Raw genomic sequence first — 19,097 nt, 5'->3', positions numbered from 1 at the left:
TTCATATTTGAGCGATTCGTGTGCTTACTTTGGTTCCCACGATGATGTTCCAACCCACTGTGACGACTGTCTTTTTGTGTCAGCATCGTAGCAGGACACACATGTTTCATCACCTGTTATGACATTTTTCAGAAAGTTTTCATCAGCATTCGAACAATCAAGTTGCTCCTGACTGATTGTGACACGGTTCTCTTTTTGCTCATCTGTCAGCAGAGGTGGCACAAAGTTTGCAGCAACATGATGCATTTTTAGTTTTTTGGTTAAAAGCATGTGGCACAAACTTTTACAGATGTCTACTTCTTTGGAAACTTCATGGGCAGTCAGGTGACGATTTTCATGGATCACAACACGCTTTTTTTCAGTGTGATCATTGTATCTGGACATGGAAGGCCAACCAAATTTGGGATTGTCTTCAGTGGATGTTCTTCCAGATTTGAGCAGCTGGAACCATTTGTGACATTGTGTATGGCTTAAACAGTCCTCCCCAGAAGCCTCTTGAAACTTATGAAAAGTCTCTGTAAAAGTTTTTCCCAATTTGAAACAATTTCACACAAACACGTTGCTCTTCAAGATCTTTCATTATTCAGTTTGCAATAAATTGCCAAGTGCATGAAACACATGTTCATTTAAGTGCATTACTTGATGACTAAGGGACGTGGCATGATGCTGCTAGTGTTTGGCTAAAGTTCATAGTCGCTGCTAACCAGCCTTCCCATCGTGATCACACTACGCCAGTTAGTTGTTGCACTATTTAAAAAGTTCAGTTTCTTTTTGTATGTACCCTGTAGCTACCATCGTAACTCACTTTTTACCATGTTTACTGCAGGCGCAGTACTGTACCTGTCTGGCCTCTTTAACCATTTTATGCTGGGGTAATATGATTTGTTGATGCTTCCAGCTGGGGATATACTGTATGGTAAATCTGTCTCATAAGCTGTTCATGTACACTGTTGGGCACTGTATGGAAAAACACTAACTTCTGCTGCAAGAAGCCATTGAGTGTACACAGCAGCACTAATTAATGGAAGAGCTAGGGTGAGGTGAATAAAGTAATTTTGCAGTGGCTGTCTACAGCAGAGTGTAGAGATGTAGAGTCCACCCTGGTTCTTGCTGTACCAGTCCTATATCCCACCATTGCTCTACACACACACACACACACACACACACACACACACACACACACACACACACACACACACACACACACACACACACACACACACACACACACACACATGCACGCACGCACGCACGCATGCACGCACTCACACACACACACACACACACACACACACACACACACACACACAGGTTCAGTGGTAACGCTCTCGCCTAGCATCTGCTAAGACGGGGGTTCGCACCTTGCTCGTGATGCAAAAACTGACGAAGCAGGTGGTCACTGTCCTCCTTGAGCAAGAGGATGGGTGTGTGTGTGTGTGAAGGTCAAGGCTTTGCCATTAGATTGGACTATATGAGCTCTCGGCTTTCTTCCGGGAGGGTAAAATGCTGATGATCACAAGCATCACGTGATTCTGACCGACCCATTGAATTACACACACACACACACACACACACACACACACACACACACACACACACACACACACACACACACACACACACACACACTGGTCTACTGTTGACATTCAAGGTCACTTCTCTTGAAAGTTGCATACATTACATTACAGCTTGCTTTAGGGAGTGGATCTGGTCAGATCTTGGTGAGGTGCTGTCTGGCACGGGGGGTGCCAGTTCCCTGCACAGTGCATGCACTGTACTGCACCTGTAGGACCACAGAAGCAGTTGCTTATGTGTGGTTGACAGTTCTGGTTCACCAAGCAGACCAAGTTTAAGTAATAACAACAGCAACTTTGACAGGTGGAGGTAAATAGATATCATTCATTCATCATTCACCGTCCAATCTGTGTTGCCCCTTGAGGAACGTAGGAGTCTAGGGCTAGGCAATGACCAGCCTTACTCATCCCTGAGTGGAATTATTTGAGCAATGAACCCCAGTCATCCCTCGGATATAAATCTACCCAGGCTCAATCCGATTGGAGCTCCTGAATTTCCCACGAAACCACTGGGCATCATAAATTGGTTACATGGTTACCACCCAGCATAGTAAATGGTTTCCTGGTGTACAGGAAACCATTTGGCTTGTCACTCAGTGTAGAGTCACCTGCAGACAGAAGAAAGAAGAAAGAATGAAGGAAAGAAAGACAGAAGAGGAAGGAAGGAAGAGAGATATGGGCAGTCACGCGAGAGCAGCACTACATTGAGTGAGTGGATGGTGAGCACCCCCACCTACCATTCAAGTAAATAGATATAAGAAATAAAAGGGTTAAAGTATACTTTGGAAGTTTAGTGTAGGATGGCTGAAACACCTTTCCCTTGCAGTGGAACTTTCCAAATGCACTGGTGACCCGGAAGGCTGGAGCAGCGCTGGCATCTGGATGCACATGTGTGATAAAGCCAGCAGAGGACACCCCTCTCTCAGCTTTAGCTGTAGTAGACCTTGCTCATCAGGCAGGCTTCCCTCCAGGTATGCTATCATATTAAACTATAGTGCTGGGAGATGAAGTTTTATAATTAAAGTTCTGAATTTATATTATGTGGAGTACATCGTATAATACTGGTATTGCCGTTTCCTATAGTTATGCCTCTTCATTGTGGAGAGGTATCTTGATATCAGGATATGTTTGCAAAATTTATATGATGATAATGATATTATTAATTCTTTACCAAATGGGCATCCTTTCCATATTTTCTAAATAAGTCTTTCACAGGTTACTTGTTATTGTTCCTGGATTACCACATCTACTGGGCATTTTTATAAACTTATCTCTGAAAGCTAGAAATAAGGAAGTCTATCTATCTATATACCTAGGCTGCTTCCCCCAAGGAAAGGGAGGTAGCCGAGACAGGACGACACACTCCCCATTTACTCATCCACTCAAACACATTCATTCGCATCTTAGCCCCAAAGGGGAGAAGGGACAGATCCTCACCGCACCACACCGCACAAGGGTCAACTGCGCAATGCAATCAGTGACATCTGCAGCAGGGCCCGACAGCAGAACTGGTTTACCCCTGCCACATCATAACAGACCCATCCCCTTACCCACACCTGACCTGACTAGCTGATCTTGGGACAAAAACCAATGAACTTTACTGCATAATGACTAAACGATGAAAGAAATGGATCTTATATTAGGTATGCACATATTTAAGCATGTTCTGTTTCATATAAAAAAAGGTGAGACTGGTTTCCTAGTCCATTAAAAAAATTGATGCATTTTGCATACTGCAGGATTGTAGGGATTTCCAATTGTTTATTGTTGGTTGTGCAACTGACAAACCTCAGTAACAACCATGCAGCTGGGTATGAAACACTGATTTCTATTTTACGGAGGGGCTGTCTTCGCAGCGAGTGTGTGACTTTGGCCGCTGTGTTGAAACACCGCACTCGTCGCCTCCAACATGATAATGCAATTGGAACACTGTTCGTAGCCTGCTGTCTGTTTTGTTGTTGCTTTCATAAGCTGTGCAGTGGGCCATGGCATTATATTTTATCTGCACAGTGGACCATAGCACTATATTTTCTGGATACATTGGCTGATTTCAAAAGGCGTGGGTGTCAGGTGTGGTGCATAAACATCATCAGCACTGCCCTGGCCCCTGGCGGCAGGCACACAAACTACTTGGCACTGCCCATGAGAAAGCCCCTTCATATGATAGAGCTCAGTGGTATGAAAGAATCAGTATGGATGTAGAGTACTATAAATCTGCTCTGCATTTATGTCCTATTGAGCAGTGCCCGGTGTTGTATTAGACTAGGATATATGCTACAGTGTGGTAAGAGTAGACAGTGACTCGTCTGTTATGTTCGTGTAGAATTGGAAGTTGGTGGTGTACATTATTCTGTGGATTGGTACCAAAATCAAAACACATTAGTTTCAACAAGTGGAGAGACACTTAAGCATCTTTTATCAAAATATTAAACAGAAATTGCAGTGTTGTGAACTTTTAATGAACATAACCCATGACTAGACCATATTTCACTAACAGCATTATTCATTGAAAATTGAATAAATAATAATACATAGTCCTATAGTTTACCCTTCAAAGATACATGTGTGAAAGAAGTAAAGGGACGGTGACTTTTTGTATGAGATAAACTTGTGAAGATGATGTACTTTGCTGGTTGTACTGTCATGGACATCTTAGGTCGGGGAGGAGGCTTTTATGATGAGGAATTGATATTGTACTGTATTATGTTTAGAGTTCTCAGGATTACATAATGATATTGCAGATTCTGAGAGATTTAAAATTGTACTAGATTTCATGAGAGTATATCTCTGGTTTGTTTTGTATTCACAGGTGTAATCAATGTGGTGACAGCATCACGGACCAACACCCCAGGAGTGGGTAAACTCCTGTGTACTAGCCCCAAGGTGGCTGGTATCTCCTTTACAGGTATGTGCACACAACCATGACATGGATCTCTTTGCTTAAATTGTAATCTCACTATTGTAACCCGGTTTTCCATATTTAAATGGAGTAGTGAGACTCAGTTTAGAGTCACCTGATGGTTGCACTACATCAAGTGAGTGGATGGTGCTTGTCCCCATCTCCCACTGGGAAGTTTCTCAGATATATGACTGACATGGACTGGAGTGTGTAAGTACAGAGTTTCATTTAAATTTATTTGTTTTTTATGAATATTCTATATTTGCCCATATGCTGAGGACATTACTATAACAACCGTAGACTGCATTGCATACAGCCTGTATACTGCAACAGGACTACCTTAACACACATCAAGTATGGGTTGAGGACAATAGGCAGAGGATTTCTTCAGCCAAACCCACTACTACACTCACCGCCCTTAAGCATCATTGTCACAGGTACACCCTTCATATCACAATTAACAATGTACCCATGCCACTTACACCCTCCACTAAGATCCCTGAAGTCATATGTGTCACTAGATTCACCTTTAGGAACCATATACAAGGCATCAAGAGATGGCGTACTCCCTGACTCAGTGTAGTCAGGGCAATTACAGCAACAGACATTGGGCAACAGAAAGAGACATTGTATGCTTTAAAAATAATATGTGTGATCAGTGATTTCCTATGCTTGCCTAGCATATGCCCCACTATATTGAACACCCAGAGCAACACCTAGCAGAGTGTACAAAAACAGTATTCTTCATATCAGCACAGTATGCACCAGTATCACTCCCACAGCCCACATACCCTTTGGGACCAAAGGCCTCACTGTTAGAAAATATCTTGACATGAGAGGCTTAGTTCTGTGTGAGTGTGTGTGCTAATATGCACCACCTCTTTCTTTATAAGACAGAGCCACACAGTACAACTAGACGTACAAAACAGTCATCTCCCACATACTACCAGACCCTCTTCAACAACTTTCCTACCACCAGACACACCAGTACTGGTAAGGAAGAAGCATCTACATATCTGTTTCACATGCAGGGCAATATAATACCTCGATCAGAACACTTCCTCAAACATCCATCCATTGAAAGTATCCTTGAACAGAGCTGATCGAACTCGTGTAACTAGGCTTAGATCTGGAGATCACCCTATTCTCAGTTACTGGCCTAGATATGAGTTTGGTGGAATCACAGATGACATGTCGCCCATTTGTAGAACAGGCCTAAACACCATAACGTACATCATGGGGCACGGCACAACACATGCCACAGTAAGATCAATCAGTCCATAGCCAGACACCTTACTCCCCTAAGGGGTAGTCAGAACCAAATTGCCTCCATGTTGCCCTGCCCTCTGCCATGTCTTTGCCCTCCCCCAGCTGACACCCCCCTCTCTCATATACCCCTTCACCAAATTCTTCCATCTCATCTTTGGTTTCCCCCTTCATCTCACTCACATACACTATCCTCATTAGTCTCTTGCTTTCCGTCCTCTCCACACAGCCAAAGCACCTCACTGGACTTCTAATGCTTTCTATCACATCCACATCCACACCACAATTCTCCTTCTCTTCCTTGTTTGTCATTCTGTCTCTCCATGTAACTCCGCGTGCTTGTCTCATATATCTGATTTCCATTGCATTCACTCTTGACTTGTGTCCTTCCAACAAGGTCCAAGCTTCACTTCCATATGTTAGAGTTGGTATCACAATACTATCATACAGCAACTCTTGCTTCCATTCTAACTTCCCTATTTCATATCACTGCTTTCAAAGAACCAGCAGACTTTCTTCCCTGTTGCACCCTTTCAAGCCTTTTATCCTTTAAACTTCCATCCTTACTCATCGTGCTACCCAGGTACTTAAATGCACACATTTTCCATTTCTTCATCATCCATCCTCAGTGTTCATTCAGTGACTTCATTTCTCTCGAAGACCACAACTTAGCACTTCCTTACATTTGTCTTTAGATTCCGTTTCTGACATACTATCCCAAACTCATTCACCAAGTCTTGCAGTTCCCCTTTGTCTTCACTTTATAATGCAGTATCATTTGTAAACAGAATAGGAAGTTTCCAAATGCTGCCCTCCCTAACTAGGGCCACTCCAACATCTACTGCCCTGCCTTGTATCTCTTATATGACTCCATCCATATACAGATTGAATAGCCATGGAAACATGACACATCCTTGTTTCAGTCCAACATTCAGATGGAAAAATTCACTCAGTTCACCATCCACATGCACTTCAGCCTTAGCACCCTCATACACTTTCTTCACATCATTCAACAGTTTCCCCTTTACTCCATATATTTTTAACATTTTCCACATTCCTTGTTTATCCACTCTTGTCATATGCTTTCTCCAAATCCATTAAGACCACATACCTTCTCTAGAATCTTTTTTACTAAAAACCTTAGGATGAATATCTGATTTGAAGAACCTCTTTTCTTCCTAAAACCTCCCTGTTCTTCTCCAAGTAACTACTCTATTGTTTCCCTAACTCTGTTAATATGTATCCTACCCTACACTTTTCTTATTACACTGTGAAAACAAATGCCCCTGTGATTGCCACACACTTCTTTTTCCCCTTTTCCTTTGTACAGGGGAATAATTATACACAGTAAGATAAAGACACAGTATCATTGGTGTAGGGAACCTATGCAATGATTCCTATAGGGTAATTGCATGCCTGTGGTCATAGGGTTTGCTGGACCAGGGATGAACAGGCTTGAGCAACAGTAATAACAAATACAATATTGTATTGACAGTGTTCTAATGCCTCAGAATAGTGAAGCACACTATACCTTTTAGATGCTGGATTTTTTTCCACATTCATATTTTAATTCATGTAAAATGCTGTCAGTTGTAATTAACTTATTTGGATTTTCTTCCCATGTACAATGATGGACATCTCTCCCATCTGTTACAGGCTCAACAGCTGTAGGTAAACTGTTGTATGAGCAGTGTGCATCTGGTATTAAGCGCATTGGCCTGGAGCTGGGTGGTAATGCTGCTTTTATAGTTTTTGACTCGGCAGATATCAAGACCGCTGTTGAGGGGCTTATGGTGGCCAAATTCAGGAATGCTGGACAGGTGGGTGTAGATTGATTAGTACCAGCCAGAATGTAGAAGCTGTTAATTTATTGCTCCTTTTGATTTATTGTGGGGTGCCATGAGAGAGAAGGATTCATCTCTCCTGTCCAGTATAAATCATGGTAAAGTGGCCAGAAAAGAAATTACTTTTTCTATTGGCTCATACAGTATAGTATATATATATATATATATATATATATATATATATATATTTTTATATAGTAATCCCTCATTTATCCGGACATAATACAGCCAAAGACATGTCCCGGTAGTGAGAACATCTGGATAATGAACACTGTTCCCCTACCATACCCAGAACCTACCTATACCCAACCTCCAGTGTATACCTAACCTATTTGTACAGTACCTATGCTAATTTGGCAGTGTTTTTGTACAGTACCTATGCTAATTTGGCAGTGTTTTCTGGTCATTCAGGCATATTTAGACATCAAAACACACCTAGGAAAATCCAAAGTAGTGCTAAACACCAAGAAAACCATGCAGAAAAACCAGTGAAAACAAAAAAACACCCTACCTATACACTACTATATGTATAGTACCCCTCCTAATTTTGGCACTGCTTTTTGGTCAGTCTGCCATGTTTAGTCATCTAAACACACATACGAATATCCAAAGTATTGCTAAACCCAAAGAAAACCATAAAAAAAAAGAACACAAAAAACAAAAAACACCCTCCCTATACAAATTTTGGCATTGTTTTCAGGTCAGTTTGCCATATTTAGACATCAAAACACACATAGAAACACCAAGAAAGTCATTTTAAAAAAACACTGAAAACCAAAAAACACCCTACCTATACTGTACGCAGCCGTGGCTCAGTGGGTTAGAGCGCTCCGTTCTGGCCGAAGGGTCGGAGGATCGAATCCACCCAAGGGTCATTGGTAGACATCAGGAAGGGCATCCGGTCATAAAATGCTACACGCTCCAAACCAAAGTCCTCTACCCAGGGGCAACGCCATAGCCCTTATCCAAAAAAGGGGTACCTGGCGTAAAACTCACTCACTCTCACTCTCTATTTACAGTACCCCTCCTAATTTTGGCACTGTTTTCCTGTCATTCTGCCATATTGAGACATCAAAATACACGTTGGATTATCCATATTAATGCTAAACATCAAGAAAACAATATATGAAGAACAAAAATCCATAAAAAACTTGAAGATGGTTTGAAAATCCGTTATCTGTGATAAGTGATTGCTCCCGGGGCCCCTCAAAAATTCCACGGCCAAATATGCCACTCGAAATTGGTTATATTGGTATAAATAGTATACCATCATCTCTGATGGTGTTTATACTATAAGATAATCTAATAATAACACATAACTGATAAGTAAAAGTAAAGAAATGCGGTGCAAATAAAGTTTTCAGGAGTAAAACTTACCTTCATATTACTTCCCGCCATCCTAATGCAAAATTTTGCCAGCACTTTCCAAGAGTTAAGCATATGTCTAAATACAGAATATCATGAACTTTCTTGTGGATTTTGCGGAATTTCGATGCAACCAATAGTAGTCGAATAAATTGCAAAAAAATTTAAAAACTCAGTCATTGTTATCACCATGGAGGAGGGTAGGAACTGAGGGGATTCTTCCCGTAGGTGACACTGTTAACAGTTGAGGAGAGTTGTGCTGCCAAACTGGCTGGGGATCAGGAACAGCATAGACTTCTGTCTTAACGGGCATGCTTTTCACCTAAAAGGGACAAGGAGAGGTATGTCAGGGAAATCACTGAGGAGGTGGAAGGCTGTTTTCATGCACATGACCTTCAACTCACCTACCGAGCCCTGAAGAAGCTCCACTCCAGACCCACCTGTCAGGCTAATTCTGTTTTGGACAGCAAATGGATGACTCGTGTCGGGGGCTAGTGAGTATAGAGCTCGTTGGGCTGAGCACTTTGTGCAGCTGTATATGGCTCAACCTTCCAGCGTAGAGCTTCTGTGGCTGGTGTACAGCCACTGACTACTGTCCCACTAGTTGATGAAGCCATGCCTTCTATAGATGAAATCAGGAAGGCAGTGGTGTTTGTGACATCCCAGCAGAATTGATGAAAGCTGGAGGTGAAGCCATGATCAGGGGGTTACATGCAGTCATAGAAGCCATTTGGCAAACTGGTATCATTCCTCCTGACCGGACAAAGGGTTTGATCTCCCCTGTCTGGAAAGGAGAAGGCGACCAGCGTGACTGTAGCAACTGCTGTGGTATCAACAGTGCTCAGTGTCCCAGCAAAGTTCTTGCTCACATTCTTTTGATGCGTATCCGAGACCATTTGTTAAAGTTTCAGAGGCCTGAGCAATGAAGATTCACGCCTAAGAAGTCTACTGTTGACCATATCCTAGCTCTTCAAGTTTTTGTGGAATGCCATCTTGAATTTTGAAAAGGTCTGCTTGCAGCCTATGTGGATCCCAAGAAGGCGTTTGACTCAGCAAATCGGGAGGTACTATGGGAACTCCTGCGACTCCATGGGATCCCTACAGGGATAATCCGGCTGATTGCTGGCTTGTACTCTGACACTGAGAGTGCTGTCAAGTGTGTGTATGTATGTGTGTGGGGGGGGACATCTGACTTCTTCCCAGTAAGTTCTGGTGTAAGACAGGGATGTGTCCTTACTCCCACACTTTTCAACACATGCATGGAATGGGTACTGGACTGGGCTGTGAGTCAAAGTCACTGTGGGGTATCAGTTGACAGTTTCAGGGTTACCATCCTTGACATTAATGATGATGCAGTTATCCTAGCGGAGTCGCTGGAGACTATTGAATGCCCTCGAGGAATTTCACAAGAATGTGAAGCCACTGAGATTAAAGGTCTCCTGGGTCAAGACCAAGGTCCAGGCATTTGGTGGCTTGTTGGATGAATCAGTTCAGTCTGTCCAAGCATGTGGTGAGGATATAGAAGTCTTGGAAAGATTCACTTATCTTGGTGTAGTTTGGTCCATAACAATGGTAGGTCAGAGAGCGAGATCTCTTGTCATATTGGTGTTGCCTACGGGGTTATGGATTCACTCAATTCAGGTATTTGGCACTGTCATTGTTTGTGTAGATGGATGAAAGTTCGCATCTTCAAAGCGCTAGTGCTCTGTCTCTTACTTTATGGCTGTGAGACATGGACGCCAAACTGTGACTTGAAGGGGTAAATTGACACCATTGGTACTAGTGTCTTTGCAGGATCATGGGATATCACTGGTACAACTGGGTGTGTAATGAGCGACTACTCCATGAAACTGAATTGAGGCCTATTACCCTCATAATACATCAATGCCAACTCCAGCTATTTGGGCATGTGGCCTGCTTTCCTGAGACATCCTGCTCACATGGTGATCTCTGAGTGAATTAACCCAGGATAGAGGAGGCTGAGGGGAAGGCCACATAACTCATGGCTGGAGCGCAGGTCGATCACTCCTGTGAGTAGGTACTTAGAGGGGGAAATGTCGTTGCCTGGAGAGTTGCACACAGGGCCCCTCATGGGTGGAGTCAGAGGGTGAGTGAGGATATGCGCCCTGCGGTGTTTGCCCCTTCTTGATTGATTGATTGATTGATTGTAGTAAGTACTGTACAGTGGATCTAATTAGTATATAGCTCATCAACAGAAGCATCACTTTTCAGCTCTAATTATGTGAGAGTTGTAGTGCAATTGTAAGATGAATAAGCAGATCGATAGGAATAAGCGTAGCACAAAGATCACTGTCAGTCATGTAACTGTTGTTATCTCTTATATTTCAGATATGCACAGAGATCAACAGTCATGTGTCAGTGGTTGTCTTCTATGTTTCAGGCATGTATCAGTGCCAACCGAGTGCTGGTACAAGATGGAATATATAGTAAATTTGTGGAAGCAGTAAAGGCAGCAGTGGGGACTGAGTTGGAAGTGGGTGATGGACTGGAGAAGGGTGTCAATCAAGGCCCACTCATCAATGACAGCCAGCTGAAAAGAGTAAGATATACACATAATTATTAAGATTTTGTATGAATCTCTGAATGAGTCTCTCTTCCAATTTACTGGGCACTCTCTTGATACAGTAATCATCATCCAGTCCAGTGTTGCCCCACGAGGAGCACAGGAGCCTGGGGCTGGGCAAGTTGGTTCTGACATTTAAGATGAGAGTGACCAGCCTCACTCATCCCTGAGTGGCATTACATGAGCAATAAACCCCAACCATCCCTTGGATATAAACCTACACAGGCTCAAGCCAGCTGGAGCACCTTAATTACCCACTAAACTACCAGGTGCCATAGTTTGGTTGTGTGGTTACCACCCGGCATAGTAATTGGTTTCCTGGTGTACAGGAAACTATTTGGCTTGTCACTCAGTGTAGTGTCACCCATAGACAGAAGGAGGAGGAAAGAATGAAGGAAAGAAGACAGAAGAGGAAGAAAGAGAGGAAAGAAAGACAGAAGAAAAGAAGGAAGGAAGAGAGGAAATAGCAGTCACCTGAGAGCAGCACTGCATCGAGTGGGTGGATGGTGAGTGCCCCCACCTACCACAGCATGATATTTTATTTTTTTTCGTGTATAGTATATAAATGTTCTTGGTTTTAATCATGATTCCCCGTCCCCACCCCGGAGGGGCCCAGGGACATGTATTGTTTGCACTTGGTTTGTCTGTTTGTTTGTTTGTCTGTCTGTCTGTCTGTCTGTCTGTTCATCCGTCTGTTATCAACTTTACACAAAACTATTTGTGCGAATTTGGCTAAAATTACGGGGATGATGGGCCATGACCTTCTGATCACCTGATTAAATTTGGGCCAAATTGGGCCAAGGCCAAGGCTGTAGACCCAAAAGATGTGTAAAAGAAAAAGTAAAAAAATCATTTTTTTCATCATAACCCCTTTCAAATTCATCATATCGACATGGAACCAAAACCTAAAGATGCATCTTTCAAATCTGCATCCTATAACATGCCTCATTACATTAGGGGGGTCACCCCCCAATTTGCCCAAATTTGATATGTGACATCTTTGACTAGATATCCAGTTGCATTTATACGTCGGCATTGAAATGACTGCTCGGTATGGGTTTGCTGTGCCTTGGCACCGATTCTTGTTTAAATTCAGATGAGTGAGATTTTGCACCATCATAAAAAGTAGTAGGAGTAGGAAATGAGGCACCAGCAATGGAATGGCAAGAGCACACTTAGACCTGAATGCAAGAATGAGGTTTGAGCTGGACTTGAAGCCTGAGTCGATCTTAAGTTGGACTTGAGATGTGCCTGCCAAAAACCGGTATACAGAAATGAGGCTTGAGCCTCACACAGATGGAGCTGATGCTCTCAAGTCTAAGTTTCCCCTGACCGGGCTAGAATCGGATGTGAGCATTGAGAATCTGTTATTTAACGATATTGTAGAGTAGATTTACATAACATTGAATAATATATCAGCAAGCCCCAGGAGAACAATAAGCCATGGCTAATATATCAGCAAGCCCCAGAAGAACAATAAGCCATGGCTGTGAGATCATTGGCAACAAATATTTGAATATTATACAAAATGTTTGGCCCTCTGTGTAGGCTTCGTTTTGTTTTGTTTTTGTTTTTGTTTTTGAAGGCTCCAAGATGCTTACATGCGTCTGCCTTGGTCACCTAATGGCGGCTTTCCATGCTGCTCTATCTCTGGCAGCTTCTCTATTCAGTTCCTTAACCCTGAGGTCACACTCAGTGACCTCGTCCCAAGTTTTTTTTTCAGTCTGCCTCTCACTACCTTACCCCCAGCATTAACACTTCTCACTTTCTGCATCCAGTTATCATCTCCCATCCTCTCCACCGGCCCAAACCATCTCAATCTACCTCTCCTCATCACAGCACTAATTCACTCCAGTCTCATCCTACCTTACAAGTCCCCCCAAGCTTCGCACTCAAAGATGCACTGCACATCCACTTGGATAAGGCAGAACTGTGGAAAGTGGCAGGTTAACCACAGAGTGATCAATGGGACTTGCTTGTGGAAATTTCAAACTTGATTTGATGCACTATAGACCATTATGTATGACAACTAACAGAGGTGGCTTTTTCTTGCATAATTCACCTACTCACTGGAGTGGGCAACAGTAAGGTTGTTTGATATAAAAAAAATCAGGAATGCCATGATGAGGACTTTCATTGCAAATCATAGTAATGAACTCATACCAGATTAATAGACAACTAATTTAACCATCTCACTTTGGGTGTATTTTTTTTGGCTGGATGTCCCACACACAGAGGTTTTGAGATATGTAAAGATAATTGTTTTGATAAAATATTCCACACCAAAAAATAAACCATAATTCCTGAGTAAAATGATGTCTAACATGATGTAAAAAAACAATAATAATTTCCTGTGTGATGAGCTGTCAAAACCTGTGGTGCTGGAGCTCCTCCACTGCCAGACGTATGCCATTCAACATAATGATAAACGCAAAGCAGTTCTTTTTTTTTCCTTTTATTGTAGCACTTTCATTTTTACTCTCACTTTCATCTGACAGCATAATCACAGTCATCAGACATCGCCTACATCAGATCCAAGTAATCTGCCATGGCAGCAAAACATCTTATCCCGTGTGCCCTGAAATACTTCTCGTACGTGAGGAAAATAATAGACAAATACAGTATCTGTAAAATAGTCCTCCTGTGATGGCAGCTCTTCATTCTCGCCACCTACTGATACAGAACCACTATTACGCCCCCAGAACTGGCATGCAAATATATAAAGTCCAGAAAACTTACATGTGGCACCCAATGGTTACAGACATAGGCTATCCTTGGTGGCACTTTGATGTGCCACCTGATGTGAAAAGGTTAATTATCTATCTGTGTGTCCATGCCAGACACCTTAATCCCATAAAAGTTGGTCACAAACAAATTGCCTCCATGCCTCCCTGTCCCCCACCATATCCTTGCCCTCCCCTCAGTTCACCCCCCCCCCCTCTCATATACCAGTACCTCTCCACGCCATTCCTTCATCATGAATTTTTTTTTTCATCGTTTACCGTATTAACTTGCTTCATATTTGCAGTTAGAGAGGATTGTGGGAGAATCTGTGGCAGCAGGTGCAGAAGTGGTGATGGGAGGTGGAGGGCACAAGCTAGGTGGCCTCTTTTACCAGCCCACAATTCTCTCAGGTGTTACCCAAGATATGGTGTGCTTCAAAGAGGAAATATTTGGTCCTGTTGTAGCCATCACCAGGTGAGCACAACAGTTTTAGGCCAGTTTGAGTTTGAAAGCCTTCGATATAAGCTTTTATTCAGTTTGTCATTTTTATTTTCTAATATCATTGCCGGTCGGCTACCACTTATGAGCCAGTTGATATGCAGTTTGTCATTTTTATTTTCTAATATCATTGCCGGTCGGCTACCACTTATGAGCCAGTTGATATGCCTCGGTGCTGGATATTGCATGGAACTGCCAGTTACATTCCGTGTTGGCACCGGATGTTGCAAAATTTCACCAGTTATTGTGTTAATACAGCTGTGACAGCAGCGCTGGATGTTGCATAATTTAACTGGATATTGCGTTAACCCCTACACCGCATGGATGTTGGAGCCGCTCCTTGTGTGTCCTGTAGGGATATTCGCGCTCCGACTAACTTTTCAAAAATATTTGCCAAAAATCAATTACTAGTCATGGAATATTATAATTACATATGCATATGACACATACCTTCAGCTTTCTCCTGGGATGTTTGTTGAGCCTTCGTTGACGACCGTAGGACTTGTGGAGACTTCTGAAGTTGGGTAACGAAGTCTCCACTTTACACTTCCCGACACCCCGTAATGTGATTACCACAGCCTGATATTATCACTAAAAACACTATTCTATGATTTTAAAGTAGTTTTGAATCCATACTCAAAAAAAAAAAACACTGCGAAAGCAACGTAAATTACGAGCGCGTACGATTTTCCCACCCGTGATCGTTCCCCGCTGGTATTCTGTCATTTATTATTCATAAACACACTCACACTTTATATTCCTATTACTTTATTACACTTATATATATCTACAGTCTTTATCCATAAGTTTCCTTCAGTAATAGTAGTTTATTTTCACTCCAGGCAGTCACCATCTCGTTCAGTAAACTACTGTATGTAAGGTATTTTCAATATTTACATTTCCATTTAATTTACACTATGTTATGCACTGTCACTTGCAGTAACTTATAAAACTATTTTCCACTGTTCAGTCATATTTACATCCATTGCTTTCACTTGCTATTTACACATTATTTACACATTATTTACCTTTCCACTTGCACTGTTTTAGAGTCACCAGAAAGATCATAGTCACTGTCCATCATTATCATTGATATTAGCCAGTTCATGTTCCACAGCAGAGTCACTTTGCCCTTTACCCCTTCCACACGAGGTTTAGTAGGGGTAGAGGTCGCAGGGCCCTTTGCATGGGGCTAAAAAGCAGCGGAATTGGACAGGCGCGAATCCGACGTGGTTTCACCTTGAAAGACGACAGTAAACTGAATGCTGTGGCCTAGGGGCAGTGAATGGTTGCCAGTGTCAGCGTGGTGACAGCTGCTAATTTATACACTATGAAATGATTGGCAGGAAATCTGGACAATACATAATAAATTAGGTAGTTCCAGGTGAATGTAAATATCACTTAGGCTTCTCCCTTCCTTTCTTATATACATTTTTATTATGAGAACAGGTCATACGACTTATTTCAAGGGTATATAAACAGGGAAAATTAGTGAACGAGTGCACATGGGATGTTGCCAGGTGATAATTAGCCCATTCCAGATGTGTGGCAGTATCAGTTACGTTTTCTTTTTCTTTGATATATTATTATGTATAAGAATAGGGCATAGGGCACATTTCAATGGATAAAATGAGTGGAAAAATCCATCCAGAATTTGTGTAGTGCAGCGCAGCTGGGCAGGCAGGAGGAGAGGGTAATGGAGGGGAGGTAAGGAGGGGAGTCAAGGACAGGGGAAAAATGGCTAAACTGTCAATAGTGGATGGGAGTACAGATGACATTAGCAGAACTAAGTATAGCTGGACACTGGTAGTACTGACAGATGATACAAGCCACCACTTGAAAGCCCGGGCAAATTCAAAATAACACAGAATCACAAAAGTGACGCCCCACGGTATGATCCCTTGCTCCCGAGCGCCACAAAAGTGACGCCCCGTGGTTAAGGGGTTAATAGAGCTGAGACAGCAGTTCCAGATATTGCGTTGGGCCGGATATTGCGATGACAGATCATTGAGAGTTTACTGTAACTCAATTTTTTTCTTGGGAGCTTTGTATTGCCCATTAACTCTTCAGTTTACAGCTCCCTATTCAGCCACCACTCTACTCATCTTGCTATAGAAGGCATCCCTAGCTGCATGGTTTTCAACTTCCTTACTTTCCTCCTGGTTGCATAGATCCTTTTTGTCACTACCAATGCCATTATTACCATGTCACATAACAGTAGTTTGTGTTGCTATGCACACTCGTTGCTCCTTGCAATTTTAACATCCTTCACTAACCTCCTATCAGCCCTCCTGACCAGGAAATAGTCAGTCTGGCTACTGTTGCTCTCAGACTCATAGTAATCAAATTGTGGGAGTGGTCCAGTTCTGTCTGGAGAAAATAATCTTACTGTAATATTGTTGTGGACTCTAATATTGATCCACTTCTTTGCAATAATTGATGAGACAGTGAGCAATGGTTTTTGAAATGCAGTGATGTAATCTTCAGACTCCACCAAACTTTTCAGAATCTCTAAGCTTTTCTTAATTGTCAGCTAAAAAGTGGATTGATATTAGTCGTCAAACTATCTGTTGCTAGATGCCTTAATCCTGGAGAGACTGGGTACTAATGAAGTCTCCTGTCACCCTGTCATCCATCATGAAACTGCTCTCCCCTCAGATCATGTTACCTTCATTCATATACCTCACCACCCCTTTCCTCCTTCTCATCCTCAGTCACCCCTTCCTCGCTACTTATTGACATACACTTCTTTTTTCAATCCTAAACTCTTCATTCTCTCCACATGGCTAAACTCTCAAGCACATCCACATCAATATCACACGGCCCCTTGAGTTTGTCTCATTTGTAATCATACTTAGAAAACTCATATTCACTTTTATCACTCTTGTCGTGTGTCTGAGGTCAAGCTTCACTTCCATGTGTTAAGTGTAGGGTCACACTGCTGTTGTGCAACAGTTTTTAGTCACTTCCCTATTCCTCAGCACTGTCTTCATTGCACCCACAGCTTTTTTTACCCTTCGTTTTCCTTATACTCTAAACTCTTATTGCTCATCACAGTGCCTAACCATTTACAGGCATGTACAATGTCCATTTCTATCTGTCTGTCTATAGCCAGATGACATGATCCCATAAGGGGTAGCAGTTTGTCTTTGAGTTTGTTGTTTTACAGGAAGAGGAATTAACCCTCCACCAACCCACTTGTTGACACATAGGGAACATGGATGGGATGGTTATCTGTTACTACCCAGCGTTGTACACTAAAGCTCCAAGTTTGGCGACATCTTCATCCGTGGTTTCATGGTTAGTGGTCACTTGCAAATAATCCCAAACCCCCTGGTTTGGTGCCAAAACCCCTCCGTTAGCGGCAAGAAAACATAAACAAACCACACGCATGGAAAGCGATCATCACTTGTTCACCGCCATTGCCACAGACCCACTGTGCTCAGCACACTGTGTGATTAAACTGCATCCTATGCCTTTTTTTTTCTGTGCCTTACCGTTTGTGTTCCTGGTTTTACTCTTGCGCTATGGCACCCCTCTGCTCTGAAGGTTTGGGAGGGGGTCCTGGGGGTGAGTGAAGTGACTGTAAGAGGTCGGAACCACCAAGTCAGAAAGGTAAGGGGAAAGTGAAACGTGATTACCATGTTGGTGTTAAGAAGCTTGTGTATGACAGTGATTTGAAGAGTAAAATTTTGGTGCAGATGGAGCAGGGTGCTAAGAATTCTGAAATTTGTAAAATGTTTAAGATTCCTGAGTCAGCAATGAGAAGCATGAGGAAGAAGCGCGACAAGTTAGCCTCACCACCTGCCTCGGAAATTACACCCGCATCCCTTCCATTAAGCACCTCACTCCAGCCTTCGTAGTGAGTTTCCTTGCCTGTTATGTACTTTTTATATATACTAGTTTCTTTTCAGGTATGGTCAGTCAATTTTCTATCTATCTATCTATTGCCAGACACCTCAATCCCGTTTGGGGTGGCCACAAACAAATCGCCTCCAAGTCGCCCTGTCCCCCGCCATTTCACTGCCCTGCTCCCAACTCACACCCCCCTCTCTCATATACCTCTCCACCCCATCCCTCCATCTCATCCTCGGCCTCCCCCTCCCTCTCTTCCCCTCCACCTCACTCACATACACTCTCTTCGTCAGTCTTTCACCCTCCATCCTCTCCACATGGCCAAACCACCTCAGTGTATTCCTCATAATGCTTCCTATCACATCCACATCCACACCACAACGTTCCTTTATATCCTCATTCGTCAGCCTGTCTCTCCACGTGACTCCACAGGCTCCTCTTAAATAACTCATTTCCACTGCTCTCACTCTTGACTTGTGTCCTTCCAA

At 42.7% G+C, this 19,097-nt stretch overlaps 1 protein-coding gene across 1 annotated transcript in view; it reads left to right on the top strand.

Moving 5' to 3' along the window:
* Positions 1-19,097, top strand: part of LOC145408855 (succinate-semialdehyde dehydrogenase, mitochondrial-like) — a 55,395-nt gene that overhangs the window by 20,741 nt on the left and 15,557 nt on the right. The window contains exons 6-10 of the mRNA XM_080279497.1: positions 2,401-2,545; positions 4,384-4,479; positions 7,396-7,559; positions 11,350-11,508; positions 14,561-14,730. Coding sequence (XP_080135623.1) covers positions 2,401-2,545; positions 4,384-4,479; positions 7,396-7,559; positions 11,350-11,508; positions 14,561-14,730 — 734 coding nt within the window. The remainder of the gene's footprint in view (positions 1-2,400; positions 2,546-4,383; positions 4,480-7,395; positions 7,560-11,349; positions 11,509-14,560; positions 14,731-19,097) is intronic.

Source organism: Coenobita brevimanus, chromosome 78 (assembly GCF_032717465.1).
Source record: "Coenobita brevimanus isolate Jiangsu-jjx chromosome 78, ASM3271746v2, whole genome shotgun sequence".
Taxonomy (NCBI): domain Eukaryota; kingdom Metazoa; phylum Arthropoda; class Malacostraca; order Decapoda; family Coenobitidae; genus Coenobita; species Coenobita brevimanus.
Note: the sequence above shows the minus strand (reverse complement) of the source record. Positions and strands in the feature narration are given on the sequence as shown.